This window comes from Rhinatrema bivittatum, chromosome 6 (assembly GCF_901001135.1).
Source record: "Rhinatrema bivittatum chromosome 6, aRhiBiv1.1, whole genome shotgun sequence".
Lineage (NCBI taxonomy): Eukaryota > Metazoa > Chordata > Amphibia > Gymnophiona > Rhinatrematidae > Rhinatrema > Rhinatrema bivittatum.
The window spans coordinates 180,745,233-180,762,689 of record NC_042620.1 but is presented as its reverse complement, the minus strand read 5'-3'; the positions used below and the strand labels follow the sequence as shown (position 1 = coordinate 180,762,689).

At 49.0% G+C, this 17,457-nt stretch overlaps 1 protein-coding gene across 1 annotated transcript in view; it reads right to left on the bottom strand.

Moving 5' to 3' along the window:
• BZW1 (basic leucine zipper and W2 domains 1) overlaps positions 1 to 17,457 on the bottom strand; it is a 105,787-nt gene that overhangs the window by 6,036 nt on the left and 82,294 nt on the right. Inside the window, exons 9-11 of the mRNA XM_029606218.1 lie at positions 16,561 to 16,707; positions 10,116 to 10,254; positions 8,745 to 8,867 (exon numbers count right to left, since the gene is read on the bottom strand). Of these exons, the coding sequence (XP_029462078.1) occupies positions 8,745 to 8,867; positions 10,116 to 10,254; positions 16,561 to 16,707 (409 nt within the window). The remainder of the gene's footprint in view (positions 1 to 8,744; positions 8,868 to 10,115; positions 10,255 to 16,560; positions 16,708 to 17,457) is intronic.

Here is a 17,457-nt window from a genome sequence, read left to right as displayed (position 1 = left end):
GGAAGGCTTGTTTAAAAAGCCAAGTTTTAATGCCCTTTTTAAATAGTTTGATATCTGCTTCTAATCATAATTCCTGTGGAATAGAGTTCCATAGTTGGGGTCCAGCAATAGGGTTCTCTTGCATTATTTAGATGCGCAATTTTAGGGGAAGGAATTGGCAACATAAGTACGAATCAGGTTTGGGGAAGACCAGGAAAGTCCCTCTCAGATGAGCCTTCTGCAACCACCACTGGAGACTAGAGCAGACGTCCATCGAGTGGAGCCGAACCGAATAGTCTTGAGACTGCAGGTTCCAACGAGATCACAGTGAGCACTGAAGAGGACACATATGCACCCTCACCCATGGCACCAGTTCCAGGGTTGAGCCATTAAGCCAAGCACCTTTAGATAGGACCACACTGTCTGGCCATATGGTGTTCATCAACTGGATGCAACTGAGACATCAATTTCTGAATTTGAACTTTCGGCAGGAAAAAGTATCCAGTCTCGTGTCGAACCGAACCCCCAGATACTCCAATGACTGGGGCAGCTGAAAACTGTTCTAGGCCATGTTCTCAACCCAACCCAGCTCCCGCAACAAGGCAAACTTATGCATCACCAGGCGGCTCTTCCTGAGACTTGGCACAAATCAGCCAGTCTAGTGTGGGTGCACCAGGATCCCTTCACTTCAAGGCCGCTGCTACTACATAAACTTGGAAAACATCCTGGGGGCAGTGGCTATAACCAAAGAGCAGCACCAAAACAGATAATGGTGACCCAACACTATAAAATGCAGAAAATTGTTCCAAATGGATGGGAATATGAAGGTCAGAAAGTCCCAACTGCACTACCATTATCACAAACTGAGGTTTCCATGCGAAAATGAGTCACCTTCAAATAAGTGTTGACCCTCTTGATATCCAGGATGGGATGAAAGGAACCCTCCTTGGGAACAAAATAAATGTAATATCGCCCCATACTTTGAGACATGGATGCTGGAACTACAGCCCTCAGCCTGAGGAGCCTTTGAAGCATAAACTCCACTGTCTGCTTCTTCTGCAGGGAGTGGCAAGGGAGACACCATGAACATGTCCTGAGGAACACTGCGAAATTCCAGTGCATATCCTTCATATCACCTCAAGGACCCACACCTCTGATGACAGGCATCCTCTTATTTTCTGGTCCTGAAGGTGAGTCAGCAAATCTTCATTGGGAAGTTCAGGAAGATCTGCCACCTGAGCCTGCTCCTCTCTTGGGCTGTTTGGGACTAGAGGACTGAGACCTACCAAAAGGCGAAATCCTCTGAAAGGTAGACTCTCTGTAGGGATGAAGCCGCTTGGAACCCTGGAGATGACCCCTCCTACCAGAGGGGTGCTGGAATTGCTTCTTATCCTCCGGCAACCGAGGAAACAGATTTGCTCCACTTACTGGCCAGTTTCTCCAACTCACTCCCAAACAAGAGCAAGCCTTTAAAGGACATCCTTGTAAGATTAGCTTTGGAGGCTGTCAGCTGACATTTCATAACCAGAGTTGATGCCAGGCTGCTATCACTGAAGCCACTCCCCTGGCTGAGGTACAGACCAAATTGCAGCCTGCAACTGCTAAAAAGGTGGCAGTGGGCTCCATAACCTCTCTGGAATTCCCTCCAGAATCAACCTCCTGAGAAAGAAGCAGACAAGATCATGCCACCAGGGCACAACAGGAAGCGATCTATAAAGTCATCACCACTTTGGAAAAAATGCAAACGCACTCACAGCTGGATCCAGGGGGGGGTACAAGCCTTCAAACGTCTGACCCCCTTTAAAATTTGCCTCTGGGGCATCCCATTCAAGATCAATGAATTCCCAAATTGTGTCCATCATAGGGAAAAAAAACCCAAGAGGCTTTACGGAAGGAAACCAAAACGTGATTCTTTGGCTCAGACATGGCATCCGTACCAGGAACAAGTCAGACGACAGGTCAGACTAAGAAGCCCTAATATGAAAGGCAACACAAAAAGAAAAAGCACTTAGGCTTCTTTACCAGCACCATTGCGGCAGTAAATGTGTCTAAATGGCTCACGCTTAAATTTATGGGTACAAAAATTAAGCACTGGAGAAGTATGCATGACAAGGCACATGTACAACTTGTGCATCAAGCTAAGGCGTTTAGAAAGTTCAAAGTTTGTGCACGCAAAAGGAGAGCCCAAAACAGAGCGCACAACGCGTGTGCAGAGCCAATGCACTGTGCACAACGATGGCAGCAAAGCACGTACTGAGCATGGTAAGATGCCACCTCTGTCTACCATGCGCAGTGCAAGCAAAAAGCCTGAGGGGCCTAGTCCACTCCTACACCTGCTGCTTTCAGCTGAACGAGCAGTTAAGTCCACGCCTGGAAACCCAGATACCGGACCAAGGCACACCTCTGAGAGACCATGGAAGTCACCTCATGAATTCTCAGCTGGGAGAGGGACCTTTTGGTATTGCGGTAGGAAAGTGGGAATCTTTTCCAGAAGTCAAATTTCTTCTTCCAAAAACAAAGCAATCCCCATGGGGAGACTCATGTCCATCTGCTGGAGACAGAATACTAGCAGGCTGGTGTCACTACAGGAGTATATATACCATGAAGTCAGCTTGCTCAGTCTCCATCTGCTGACAAGTGAGCATAACTCCACCGGTCCTGAGTCCATCTGTCTACATGCTAGGAAAGGTTTAGCAAACTAAATACATTAACAAGGCATCTACAGAGCTTCCTGAAATTAATTCCTTCCAAATATAATAGTGATTCATCACCAAATTTAGTGACAGTTTTAAGACAGAAGATGAATCTACAGTGTCAGTGCCTGAAAAAGAATAATGGAAATGACTGTGCAGCAGTTTGAATGTTGGCTTTAGAAGAATATCTGGCTACAAACTCTGTAAAGGCTTCAAACATTTAAGTCTGGAATATAGCAGCTAAAACACTGGGCTGAGGTAGGGAGAGGGAGGCGGTCACCAGGCTGTCAACTACAGCCATTGTCCCATCCCACTCCAGACAGTATTAATGCTCCTTCCCCCATAAACACACCCTTATAAGGATGCTGATTGGATAGCACAGAGAGAACAAACTTGTACAAGCCTCAAGTGCCCTTAGCTATGAGGAGCTAAACTCTCAATTCTGAAGATGGAAGATACACTAATTGTACAGCATAACCTCTAAAATGCTTCCAGTCCCTAGCTATTTTAATATAGCTAGTGTTCCTTCCTTTGAACAAAAAACCCAAAAACAAAACACAAAACAAGTTATTCTGTTTCAAGAGTTCCCAATACAATTTGAAATAGCAATACATAATGGAGAAATTACTTACCTGATAATTTCATTTTCCTTAGTGTAGACAGGTGGACTCAGGAGCAGTAGGTTATGTGCTCCCCTGCTAGCAGATGGAGACAGTCAGATTTCAAAGCTGACGTTACCCTAGATATACCCCTGCAGTGACCTCTGCCATTCAAGTATTCTCTTCAAAAGCCATTGTGGACATAAGATTAAAAAACTTGATTAGAATTTCAAAACAACTTTAAAACTTGCTTAAAAACTCAATTAAATTTTGATTTAGAAAACTAGAGACCGCAACTGTACTCAAAACGTTAAGTGCTGGATCCCAGCAATAATATACATGCCCTGAACTAGGGATAGGGTGACTGCTTACCCATAACCTCATGGAATCGAGATTTATCTCCTGGGCGATTCTTTGGTACTGTTCAAGGGCAGCATGCCGAGTCCATCTGTCTACACTAAGGAAAATGAAATTATCAGGCAAGTAATTTCTTCATTTCCAAGCGTGTAGCCAGATGACTCGGGACCAGTGGGATGTACAAAAGCTACTCCCGAATGGGGCGGGAGGCTGCCCGCAGTCCGGCTAGCACCACCCTCACAAAGGCTGCATCCTTAGGCCTGGACATCTAGGCGAAAGAACCTGGATGTGGTGTGCAAGGAAGACCAGGTCACTGCTTGACAGATTGACAGGAGACAGTAGTTTAACTTCTGCTCAGGATACTGCCTGGGCCCTAGTGGAATGATCTTTAACCTGAAGGGGCAAGGGCTTCCCTGCCTCTACGTATGTGCCCATGATCACTTCCTTGATCCAGTGAGCAATGGTAGCTCGTGAAGCTGCTTCATCTTGTTTTCTTCCCCTGTGAAGAACGAACAAGTGGTCCATCTTGTGTACCGGTTCTGAACATTCCAGATACTGCACTAAAAGTCTACCAACGTTTAAATGGCGTAGGAGATGGTAGTCTTCATGCCCTTGCGTCCGGGGATGGTAAGGAAGTGGACTGGTTCAGGTGAAACAGACTACCTTTGGTAAGGAGGGAATGGTGCAAAGCTGTACTGTTCCTGAAGAAAACCGAAGGGACGGTTCCCAACAAGGCAGCACCTGTAGCTCAAACGTGATGAGCAGAGCATATTGCCACCAAGAATACAGTCTTTAGTGTTAATAAATGTAATAACAGACTGTGCAGTGGTCTGAAGGAAGGCCCTGCCAGAAAGTCCAATACTAGATTTAGGTTCCATAGGGGGCCAGCCACTTTAAGGGTGATCGGAGTTGTTTAACCCCTTTTAGGAAACTGGCCAAATTTGGATGTGCCGACAGACTGGTTCCGTTCACCCCGGCCCTGAAGCAGGAGAGGGCTGCCACCTAGACCTTCAGGGAGTTTAGGGACAATCCTTTAAGTCAAGTCAGTCCTGTAAAAATTCCAGGATCATGGTGATCTTGGCCGTTTGCAGGGGCACCCCGCCTCAAATAGTATCCAGACCTGTACTGATGCCAGAGACGTTGAGAACTTCCGCGCTCAGAGCAATGTGGTGATCATGGCTGACAAAAATCCACACTTCACCAGGAGAGACCTCTCAAGGGCCAGACCGAAAGAATAGAGCTGATCTTCCTGAAGAATTGGACCTTGCTGGAGAAGGTCCCTGTGTGGGGGGAGGCAAAAGGGACTCTCTACGAGAAGCCTCTGCATGTCCACATACCAGATTGTCCCACGGGTGCCTGGGACAATCTGGGGCCACCAGGACTTGTCCTTATGTTTGATCTTGCCTAGTAGAGGCAATGGAGGGAATGCGTACAGTATGTCCTCCTCTCGCCAGGTCTGGACGAGGGAGTCAATCCCTTGGAAGTGCTGATCTAGTCTGCAACTAAAGAAACACAGAACCTTTGCATTGTGAGATGTAGCCAGTAGGTCGAAGGATGGGAAGTCCCAGTGATCTACTAGGAGCTGGAAGGCTCTGGTCACCTGCGTTCATGCCCACAGATCCAGGCTTTCCCTGCTGAGAATGTCAGAGCAGACTGTCTTTTCCCGTGATGTGGGAGGCAGAGATCCCTTGTAGGTTTAACTCCACCCATTCCACAAAGAGGTCTATATCCAGAGTCACTTGGTGGCTTTTTGTTCCTCCTTGGCAGTTTATGTAGGCAACCATTGTTGCATTGTCTGACATCACGCAGACTGCTTGCCCCTGGAGCCTGTGGCTAAACTGCAGGCATGCTAATCTCAATCGCTCGTGCTTCCAGGCAGTTTAATATTCCAGTTTGCCTCTTCCTTGGTTCATTGTTCCTGGGCTGTCCAGCTCAGTGGGGAGAGGATTATGCCCTTGCTTATGTGAGCTTCCTATAGCCACCACTGGAGCAGACAGCATACTTCCACTGGTAGGTGGTTGCGAATAGAGTAGTCTTGAGACAGTGGGTTCCAGTGTGGCAGTAGGGAGTGTTTGAGTGGGCGCATGTGTGTTCTCACCCACGGTACTACTTCCAGGGTTGATGCCATGAGGCTGAGGACCTGGAGAGAGAGTCCCATACCTTCGAGCACATTGTGTTAGTCAACCGATGCACTTGGTCCATCAGTTAATCTCTCAAGGAAAGGAGGAAGACCTTGTCCTGCTTGGTGTCAAATTGGACCCCTAGGTACTCTGAGGACAGAGGGCTTGAGGCTGCTCTTGTCCATGTTCACGTCCCAACCAAGTTCCTGTAGGAGGGACCCGACCCTGCTGGTCACCTGGAGGCTCTCTCTTGCAACAACTTCGCCCGGATCAGTCAGTCGTCCAAATAAGGGTGCACCAGGATCCCTTCTTTCCTCAGTGCTGCCGTCACAGCCATCATAATTTTGGAGAATGTTCTGGGGGCAGTTGCCAGGCCGAAGGGCAACACCCGAATTGGTAATGTTGGCCCAGTACTGCGAATCAAGACACACTGGTGGTCTTGACGGATTGGAATATGAAGGTAGGCCTCCGAGAGGTTAAGAACTCTCCCATTGCACTGCCATTATGATGTAGTGAAGAGTTTTCATACGGAAGTGGATTATCTGCAGATGACAGTTGGCCCTCTTGAGATCCAGGATTGGTCAGAATAAGCCCTCTTTTCTTGGGCATGATGAAATAGATGGCATAATGCCCCATATTTACTTGGGGTGTAGGTAGATTTATAGCCCTCAGATAAGCCTTATCAGTGTTTATTCCACTGCCAGTGGCAAGGTGACATGAACCTGACCAGAGGGATGCTGCAAAATTCCAGATCGTAACCCTCTTATATGATGTCCAGTACCCATTTTTCTGACGTGATCTTGACCCACCTCTGATAGAGGGGATAGTCAGCCCCTTATCTCCTCATCCTGTGGATGGGTCAGCCCAACTTCATAGGAGAGTTTGGGTTGAACCTGAACCTGTTCCTCTTTTTGGTTGTCCGTTCCAAAAGGGCTGGGATCTTCCCGAAGTTCGAGAAGTGTGGAACGGCGGGTTTCTATAGGGCTGAAAGCACTGGGAGACCCTAGCTTGACTTCTCCTGGGTGGGGGGGCCTTGTGACCTCTTCTTCCTATCTTCCGGTAGTTGAGGTACTGGATATTCTCCCCACTTACTGGCAAGCTTTTCCAACTCGCTCCGAATAGAAGGGATCCCTTAAAGGGCAGCTTTGTGAGGTTTGCTTTAGAGGTTGTGTTCACTGACAGATTTCGCAGCCATAGCTGTCTTCTGGCCACCACTACTGAGGCAACTCCTCTGGCCAAGGTGCGCACTAGGTCAGAGCTTGCATCTGCTAGGAAGGCTGTGGCGGGTTCCATTGCCTGCTTGGTAGGAACCCCAGAACTATCAGCCTCTCGAGAAAAGCAGACATGAACGGGCCACAACAGGAGGCAATCTGCAGTGTCATTGCTGTTGCGTCAAAGGCTTGCTTAAGGATGGATTCTAACCTCCTGTCGTGTGCATCCTTAAAGGCCACTCCTCCCTCTTAATGGGATAGTTGTCCGCTTCGAGATGGCACAGACCAGGGCGTCCACTTCGGGAAGTGCAGGCGTTCCTTGGTCGCCAGGTCCAGGGCCTCTAAGGCTCGACCGCCTTTAAAACTGGCCTACGGGGCATCCTACTCCAGGTCAATCACTTCCTGGATGGCTTCCAGCATTGGGAAATAGTAAGAGTATTTCCATAGAGACACCAAGATGGGGTTCCTTTCTGTGTCCAACAGAGTCCTCGCTGGACACTCCCAGAGTCTTGAGGATCTAGGAGACTAGGGCTGGCAATTCATCTCTGTGGAAGATCCTTAGCATGGTCTGGTAAGGTTCCAGGCCTGGCGGGATTTCCCCGATCTCCAATGAGTGTATCCCCATAGTCACCCATTATGTCTGTGTCCTTGTCAGGGATGCCCTTGGTGAGATGAGGCATGTCCCAAGGTATTCTGCTGGAAGGGCCTAGTCTCCCCAGCACAGTTGGGGTTCAGGCTGGGTAGGGGCAGCAGCTGACTGCACCTGAACGAAGGCTTGAAGGCCCTGAAAATTTCAACCAAGAAAAGGTCACTGGGTCCCATACCTAGCCCAGGGAGAACTGGGGGAGGTATGGACCACCCTCTAATGGAGATGACGCTGGCCCGGGGTTGCTTAGATCTGAGGCTCAACCCGCTCAGAAACCCCCTTCTCTTGCCCCACAGCCTCAAGGATATAGTCTGTATGGCTCACCGAGCAAAGAGACCAAAGGAAAGACTTACCTAAACCCTTCCTAGTCTCTGGATTGGAGTTTTTCCTTGCTTAACTGAGTTTGGCACTTACTGGCTGAGTCCACAGGCTGTCTCTGGCTGCAGAGGGAGAGGGCATAGGCAGTCACCGCCACGCTCTGCTTCCTACACCCACTGCTTCCACAGCAAGTCCACACCAGGAATTGGCTACCAGACCAAGGATCACCTCTGAGGGATCTTGGAAATCGCCTCAGGAGTTCTCAACTGGGGGAGGGACCCTTAGGAATCACCACAGGAGAGCAAGGCTTGATCTTCCTTTCGATTTGAAGGTAAATATTTCCTTTGAATTAGTGCTGCAATCCTGCTAAACACTGCTGTTGGTGCAGGGATAGCATCCACATCTGCTAGGAGACAGATACTGAATGGCTGAACCCACTGCAGGGGTACATCTAGGGTGACATCAGCTTTGAAATCAGACAGTTTCCATCTGCTAGGAGGGTAGCACATAACCCACTGGTCCTGAGTCCATCTGGCTACATGCTAGGAAATTCACAGAACATAGATACAATTTTAATTCTGGGCACTTTGGATCACAATTACTTTCAGCAAAATATGACAGAACATTAAACAGTCACACAAAAATACAGCAACTGCTTAATTGCCATACAAGTAACTTATGCATCAGGAATTGTAGGGGGTTAAGTAAAATATGCCCAAGTTATGGCACTAAGAAGATCACAGAAGCAATGCATATCCTGAACAGTTAAATTTCAGTGTGACCCTGTACTGGTCACTTTTATAATGTCAGATAAAGCTTACCCTCTTCAGCATTTTTAAGCCACTCAACAAATTTTTTCATTTGTTCCAGGAACACACTCTTTCCTTTTGCAAGATGGGCATCCTTATACCATTTTAGGATAGGCTCCTCACTCAGAACTTCAGCTGCAAGACAAACCATGCCAATTTTACAATGACCACAGTTTTAAAATTGGGCTGATGTGCTGGTTCAGTGGCAGTACTGTGCACTGCCATGCAGAGAACTCAAGTTCAACTCAGAGGTAAAGAGTTGCACTTCCCAGGTTGGATGGGGATGTTGCAGAACAGCATTCACAGCTCCTGGCTGGAGGGAGTCCCAGTCACTAAACAGCAACACCTAATGGCTGGATTTAGGGTCCATGATTGTAAGGTTCTGCAATCAGACTATGTGATTTATGAGGAAATATAAAATAGGGGGAAAAAAAATCCCTAGATAGTTATGAACTAAGGCTCATGGATCAGATCTCAGCCTTAATTGCCACGGAGATTAAAGCCCAGGAAGAGGAAACTACAGGCAAAAAATAAAAATCTCAACATGGATCCCAAGCTGCATGACCAAGGTCCAAAATTAGCCAAGTTCTGGAGACAGCCTCCATTTGTGGAGCTTGGCTGAGAACTATTGCTGTAATGACTGGTCTAGGTTTGAACACAGGGGGAAATTCCTGGTAGTTGTGAAAGGCTCATGGCTGCAGATCCCAGTCAGTCAATTTTGTCATTCCCCTTTTGGGTTTCAGCTTGTCTAAACAGGCCAAATAAAAAGTCCTTCAGATTTCTTAAACTGAGCTTATTTTGCTGTACTAGTAATAAGTGAACAGTGACAAGATGCTATCAGGAGTTTTGGTAATGGGGCTTGATGCGTTTCATACATAAACAATGCAGAAACTGTGTGCTGCTCAATATGTTCTACATTAAAACAAAATCATAACTGAACTTGTGCAGTGCTGGCATATGGCAACAGAAGCCTAACTTATCTGTAGCATTTCTCCAGCTCAGTACACAAATGATAGAGCTCTCTGACTGGAGAAACACACTAACATATAGCATAGACTGTACATGCCCATTTAAGAGGTGATCAGGAGCAGTGGTTTAATGCCACACTTCGGCACCCATTTTGTAATCCCAAAAGCTGGAATGCGAACTGCCACTGAGGTGCTTATTTGTACTTATAACATGATCAGCAACTGCAGAGATCAGAGATATGTTGTCAGCTGCTAGATAAAAATGTACAATAAATACAAAACCCATTTCACTACCAGGCAGATTCCTAAGCCCATTCTAATTCAAGAGTATGTGTTATCAGATAAATCAGCTGGCTGTTGCCAAACACACACACACATTGAGAATGTATACCAAGCACAAGCAGTAAAGAAGTACCTTTATAAAAAAGCACCACTATCTTCTGGAAGGATTTCATGAAATGAATGTTGTCATAACAGTACTCCTGAATCTTCAGCAGCAGCGTCAGCTCAGACTGACCTTGTGTAGTAAAGGCAGCAAGGAGAGGGCTGTATTGCTTTTGTGTTGGTGATTTGAGAAAAAAAAATGCAGAGTTAAAGAATGAAGACCAGATTAGAAATGAATGTACATGCTTAAAACTGGGATTTACACACATAAATGCACTTTACCCATGTAAGTGGACTTTTGAAAATTGCTACGTCATTGAAATGTCAATAAGTTTTACCTGCATTAGGTGCACTTAATGCAGGTAAATGGCTCTTAAACTGCTGATAGAATGTTGCATTTACATGCAAAACTCCTTTGAAAATTCACCTATTAGTGATTATATTGATCATATGTATTGTACCAAGGGGAGACAAGTACATTTTAAACTGTTCTAATCTATGCTTAAAAAGAAAATTATTCCTTACCTGCTAATTTTTGTTCCTGTAGTACCAAGGATCAGTCCAGACAGTGGGTTATGTCCCCCGTCCAGCAGATGGAGTCAGACAAGACTTCGGAGGGTGCTGACAAACCAGTGCACCCTCTGCAAGTTCAGTATAGAGTAGTGGTCCCCAAACCTGTCCTGGAGGGCCACCAGCCAGTCAGGTTATCCTCAATGAATATGCATGAGAGAAAATGTACATGTTATGGAGGCAGTGCATGCAAATTCTCTCTCATGCATATTCATTGAGGATATCCCAAAAACCCGACTGGCTGGTGGCCCTCCAGGACAGGTTTGGGGACCCCTGGTATAGAGAATATCAAAGCTAGTATAACAGAAAGAGGATGGATCAAGTGTACTAATCAGAAAGTTTATCCGTAACTAAGGTAACTGGCGCAACAACTTGAACTTGCAAAAAGAACTGTAGAACAGCCTCAAAGAAGTGGAGGCAAACAGAATAGAGAAGTTAGGAGATCAGATCAAGCAGGAAGAGACCCCAAACCCCAATATAATTAGGGAGGGCGTCTGGACGGATCCGTGGTACTACAGGAACGAAAATTAGTAGGTAAGGAATAATTTTCTTTTCCCTGTACGTACCAGGATCCGTCCAGACCGTGGGATGTACTAAAGCTTCGCTAAATAGGGTGGGCCCCTGAAAGCCCTGCTCGAATGACCGTGTCGCCAAAATACCCTGAGGTCGACGACTGGAGGTGTAGCCGATAATGTTTTGCAAAGGTATGCAAAGATTTCCAGGTCGCTGCCCTGTAGATCTCCTGGGGGGAGACTGACTGGCTTTACGCCCAGAAAGCCACCTAAGAACTGAGAGAATGAGCCTTGACACTGAAGGGAGGTGGGCGACCCGCTCCAATGAATGCTGCCACAATGGCTTCCTTGAGCCATCTGGCAATCGTCTTCGTAGCCCTAGAGCCCTTCTTTGGTCCTGACCAGAGGACAAACAAGTGGTCCAAGACTCGAAAATCGTTGGTAACCTCCAAGTAGCGGATCAGGGTGCGCTTGACTTCCAGATGAGGAGAGCCTGTGACTCGTCCGTGGAAAAGGACGGGAGTTCTACCGTCTGATTCAAATGAAATGCCGAGACCACCTTGGGTAGAAAGGAAGGCACTGTCTGTAAGGAGACCCCAGAGTCCGTAAAAACGGAGATAAGGTTCCCTGCACGACAGCACTTGGCAGTTCCGAAACCCTGCGTGCAGAACTAATGGCCACCAGGAAGACAGTCTTGAGTGTGAGATCCTTGATGGTGGCGCCGCACAGCGGTTCAAAGGGAGGACCAGCCAGAATCTTGAGGACCAAGCTGAGGTTCCAGGACGGACAGGGATCCTGGACCAGCGGCCGCAGATGTTTCGCCCCCTTAAGGAAGCGGGCAATATCTGGGTGAGAGAAAAGTGAAAGATGGTTGGGCGACTGAACCAGTGAGCTCAGAGCAGAGACCTGTATTCGCAAGGAGTTATAGGAGAGACCCTTCTCCAGGCCGTCTTGGAGGGACACGAGAATCTGGGGAACCGAGGCCGTTCTGGGCAGAGTGCTGTGAGAGGTGCACCAGCATTCAAACACCTTCCAGACCCTCACATAGGCGACTGAGGTTGAAGGCTTCCAAGCCTTGAGTCGTGACTACTGCATCAGGGTATCCTTTGCGTTGAAGCAGTCGCCTTTCAAAAGCCAGGCCGCAAGACAGAAGCGTTCTGCCTGGTCGAAAAATACGGGCCCCTGGTGCAGGAGGCACGGAAGATGGCTCAGGCGCAGGGGTCCGTCTAAGGAGAGATTGACCAAGTCTGCAAACCAAGGACATTGTGACCATTCCAGGGCTACCAGAATGACCAGCCCCTGGTGTAGTTGTATCCTCTGCAGTACCTTGCCCACTAGTTGCCATGGAGGAAACATGTATAGAAGATGGCACGGCCAGGGGAGCACCAGCTCCCCTGGCAGACGGGGTGCTGTGCTCCCGTCTCCCCTGGCAGACGGGGTGCTGTGCTCCCGTCTGCGACTGAAGCAGCGTGGTGCCTTGGTGTTGTGGAGAGTGGCCATGAGGTCCAGATGGTGTCCCCCAGCGATGAATGAGGAGCTGCATCGCCTCGGAGAGTGCCCACTCCCCTGGGTCCAGTCACTGTTGACTCAAGAAATCCGCCTGAATGTTGTCCAAGCCTGCAATGTGGGAGGCTGCCAGGTGTGTGAGGTGCCTCTCCACCCACGACAGGCGGGCCGTTTCCAGCGAAACATGTTGACTTTTCGTGCCGCCCTGGCAGTTGATGTACGCCACCGTGGTTGTGTTGTCCGAGAGGATCCTGACCGCCAGATTTCACACGAGTGGGAGAAAGTGTATGAGGGCCAGCCGTACTGCCCTGGTTTCCAGGCGATTGGCCACGCTGCTTGAGTTTTTGTCCACTGCCCCTGCACTGAACTTATTTGGCACATGGCCCCCCAATCGGCCAAGCTGGCATCGGTGGTGACCACCCAATCCAGAATCTCTAGTGGCATGCCCTGTGCAAGACGAAGTGGATCCAGCCACCAGCTCAAGCTGGCTTTGGCGAGCTGAGGGAGATGGAGGACCTGCTGGTAGTCCTGCGAGACCGGTTTCCAGCGAGAGAGTAGTGCCCCTTGTAATGGGCAGAAGTGTGCAAATGCCCACGGTACTAGATTGATAGTGGATGCCATGGATCCCAGGACCTGTAGGTAATCCCAGGCTGTGGGAGAGGGAAGGCCAACAAAGTGCTGGATCTGATCCTGGAGAGATTGAGCCCGATCCGGGCGCAAGACGACCTTGCCCTGAGCTGTGTCGAAGCGGGCCCCCAGAAAATCCAACGACTGTGAGGGCCGGAGGCTGCTCTTGGCGAAGTTGACCACCCAGCCAAGGGACTGCAAGAGCTGAACTACCCGGGCGACTGGTGCTTGGCCCTGAGATAAACGTCCTTGCCCGAATGAGCCAGTCGTCCAGATACAGATGAACTAGGATTCCCTCCCGTCAAAGAGCTGCCGCCACAACCACCATGATCTTTGTGAATGTCCCAGGGGCGGTTGCAAGGCCGAAGGGAAGGGCTTGAAATTTAAAATGCTGACCAGTATCTTGAAGCGGAGGAACCGCTGATGCGCCTTGAGGACAGGGATGTGAAGATAAGCCTCCGTCAAGTTGAGCGAGGCATTCCCCCTGATGTACCGCTGCAATCACTGAGTGCAGAGTCTCCATTCAAAAATGAAGAACCTTGAGGGACTTTTTGACCTCCTTGAGATCCAGAATTGGACAAAAGGACCCTTCCTTTTTGGGTACCACGAAGTAGACTGAATAATGCCCCGAGCCCACCTCTTCCGAGGGGATGGGAAGGATAGCTCCTAGGCACAGGAGCCTGTTGCACAGCAAGTTGTTTGGGCCCTGGACCACAGGGGAGAAGAGAAACCTGTCCCTTGGAGGCCGAACAAAATCCAATGTGTAACCGCGTCTTGGGATGTCTAGGACCCAGTGATCTGAAGTGATACGAACCCACTCCTCCTAGAAGAGATATATCCGTCCCCCGATCCGGGGTGTAGAGGAGTTGGCAAGTCTGGCATCATTGAGAGGACTTGGAGGAAGCCCCTTAGGCCATCCCCTCCCTAGGTGGTTTGCGGCCTCGAAAGGAACGAGGCCACGATTGCAATCTGGAAGAGGGACTCAGAGGCATCGACTGTCTGGGAGTGCGGGACTGGCTTCTTGAGGGATAAACGATCTTGAAGATCGCGGCCGGTCCTCTGGCAGGCGATGTACCGCATTTCCCCCCAGTGATTTAATGATCTGGTCCAGATCCTCCCCGAAAAGAAACTTACGGGGAGAGATCCCAGACTGGACTTGGAGGAAGAATCAGCCGATCAGTTGCGAAGCCAGAGAAGACGTCTCGCCGATACCACAGAAACCATGGATCTTGCCAGTATGCGGAGTAGATCATACTGAGCATCTGCTCCGTAAGCGATGACAGCATCCAGGCGGTCCGCCTGGCTTGCTTCTTCCAGAGGCAGGTCCTGAGAAGTGAGAAGCTGCTGTACCCATCGGAGACCCGCTCTCTGCGCTAGGGAGCTACAAATGGCAGCGTGTACCCCCAAAGCCAAAACCTCAAACACCCTTTTGAGGTAAACTTCCAGCTTCTGTCCTGTAGGTCACAATGCCGTGCCACCTGTAACTGGGATAGTGTCCACTTGGTCACCGCGGAGTCCACCTTCGGGACCTTAAGGAGCTCAAGGAAATCCTCAGGAAGGGGATAAAGCTTTCCCATTGCTCTGCTGACCTTGAGCAAGGCCTCGGGAGTATCCCATTCCCTGGCCAGTAGCTGTAGAAAGGTGGGATAGGCCCTGGACACAGTACGTAGACCTGCTAGGACCGGATCTCCCTTCTTGCTAGAGGACAAGACGATGGGTGTGGGGTGCCCCGGCGGATCAAGGGGGGGGGGGGGGGGGCTCGATGTCCAGCTCATGCAGGATATGAGGGATGAGTGCATCCAACTCATCCCTCTGAAAAATTTGGAGCACCCTTGGGTGCTCACCATCCACCTGTGCTGCGATGAGGAGATTGTCCTGATGGGGAGGGGGGGGAAAGAGTCTCCCCACTGATCCGGGGCTGGACCCGCCCCCCCCTGCCGGTGGAAGGACAACACACACCCTGGAGGCCCCATGGGTGACCCCTGGTGCGCCCCCCCCCCCCCCCAGTGGGTCCTGGCCCCCCGTAGGAGTATCCGCTATCCTGGGGACTTTGGGTGGCGGGGGACCCGCCGTGGGCTCCGTAGGCTCTTCCAGGTGCTGCAAATATGCATTAGCAAAATAAGTTCTGCTGAGAGGGGGGGGGGGTCTCCCGACTGCCCCCGGGGAGCCCAGCAGAGGAACCGGAGTGAGAATCGGCAGTGAGATCTCTAAAAAAAATCCTCCATCTTCTGAGGGCTCCTGCCTGCGAATCTCCGATTCCAAGATGACAGCCGTTCCCATGCAAAGCGGCAACGGGGCTGGCCCCTGCTCTGAGGCGTGCTGAATCGTGCCCAGGAGGATGGCCCAGCTGCTGAGAGGTGCCCTCCCCACCAGGGAGGCACCTTGTGCACACCCACTTGCAGGATAACCACGATCCCGGTTCCCCACATGCCGAGCAACACAATGACCTCGGCATGCTCGTGGGGGGAGAACGGAGCCTCTGTGGATCCGGGAAGGACTGCGCCGTGGGGAGCGGGAAGACGCGTCCGCTACACCTCCGACCCAGCCAGGTGACAGCAGAGGAATGTAACCTCTCTGCTGCAGCGGGCCCGGGGAACACGCTTCTCGGGGCCATGGGTTGGACCGCGGCGAGGGTGGGGAGAGGTTGAAACCTCCAACATCCACCACCCTAATCCAGGAACCTGAAGAGGAACCCTGCACACAAGGAACTGAAATTCACAATAAATTAAAACCAGAGAATTTACCCCTCAGAAAAAGCAACGAGAAAAAGGAAGAAGACAAGACAGCACTGCCTGCAAGTCAATAAAAAAACTCCTAAACCCTTCTATTTTTTTTTTTTTTTTAACCACTTGATCCAACCAAAAGAAGCCAAAGAAATAGCAAAGAGGAAAAAAGGGAGTCCTCTAGACAGGGGAAGCAAGATTTCCCTACTCCTATCTGCTGGAGTCAAAGATACTGAGGTCTTGCAGAGGGTGCACTGGTTTATATGTCAGCACCCTCCGAATCCATCTGCTGGACGGAGGACATAACCCACCGTCTGGACTGATCCTGGTACTTACAGGGAATTGCCTTTTATTTTTTACTCCCCCTCATATTTTGCATTTGGTGTCTATCATGTTGTAACATGCATGGAGTACCCTGTTTGGGAAGGTGTGATAAGACATTAAACTACTATAAGAAAGTTACAGCATGGATGTCATATTCCACTAAATCGGTTAATAAGTGCAAGTGATTGCTAGAAATTTCAGACTAGTACCATACCTTCAAATGCTTGATGGCTTGCTCCGTTACCAGCTCCTCTTTTTTGTTCCATTCCACACAGCTCATTACACTAGACCATACAATCCCAATTACAGTCTGCTCAGAGATGTTGTTTTTCTTCATCTCCTCCTTGACATACAAACTGATCTGGAAAGCAGCAGTTTAAGAATCAACTTAAAATGTCTTCCTATCAAACTAGAATCCGCTCTCCCTGCCTTTATATCCCAAGCACAGAAAATAAGCACCTGTTTGTAATACACAGATGCAAGCTAACCATTCAGGAATATAACATCTCCATTTTAAATTGTAGAAATGCTCTCTGCAGTTATTAAATATTCAGTATAAGACTCATTTTCTCTTACACACAACCAATTAAATCTAAAATGCATCCCCATTACAAGGTATTTCTCATTGTGCAAAGAACAAAAAAAAAAACAAACTACACAGCAAGAACAGACATATCCAGAGTATGGCGTAGAGGGGAAAAAAAAAAAAAAGTTAAGACGTATCCTAATAGTAAACAGTGTTTTCTGTCTACAGAGGATGAATTAGCCATGACATGGTGATGTCTTCAGACTACACTGAACAGACCCCTTTTCCTTAGCTCAGAGTTGTTGCTCTAAGCATGTGTGGGAATTCCTATGTGAGCATTGCCCCATGAGCTCCCTAAGTCGATATCAGAGCTAAAAGTCTAAGGGGCCGATGCAATATAAACTGCATAAAGCGGGCGCTGAAAAGTCAGCACCCGCTTTCCTAACGTGTGCATGACGCCCGCAAGGGGGGTGCCATGCAATACCCAAATTAGGGTGTTGCGCTAGCAAGGAGGCGCTAGGTGCGCCAATAAACTCTGCGTCCATTTTCATTACTGGCAGACAGCCAATTATGAAAACAGACACC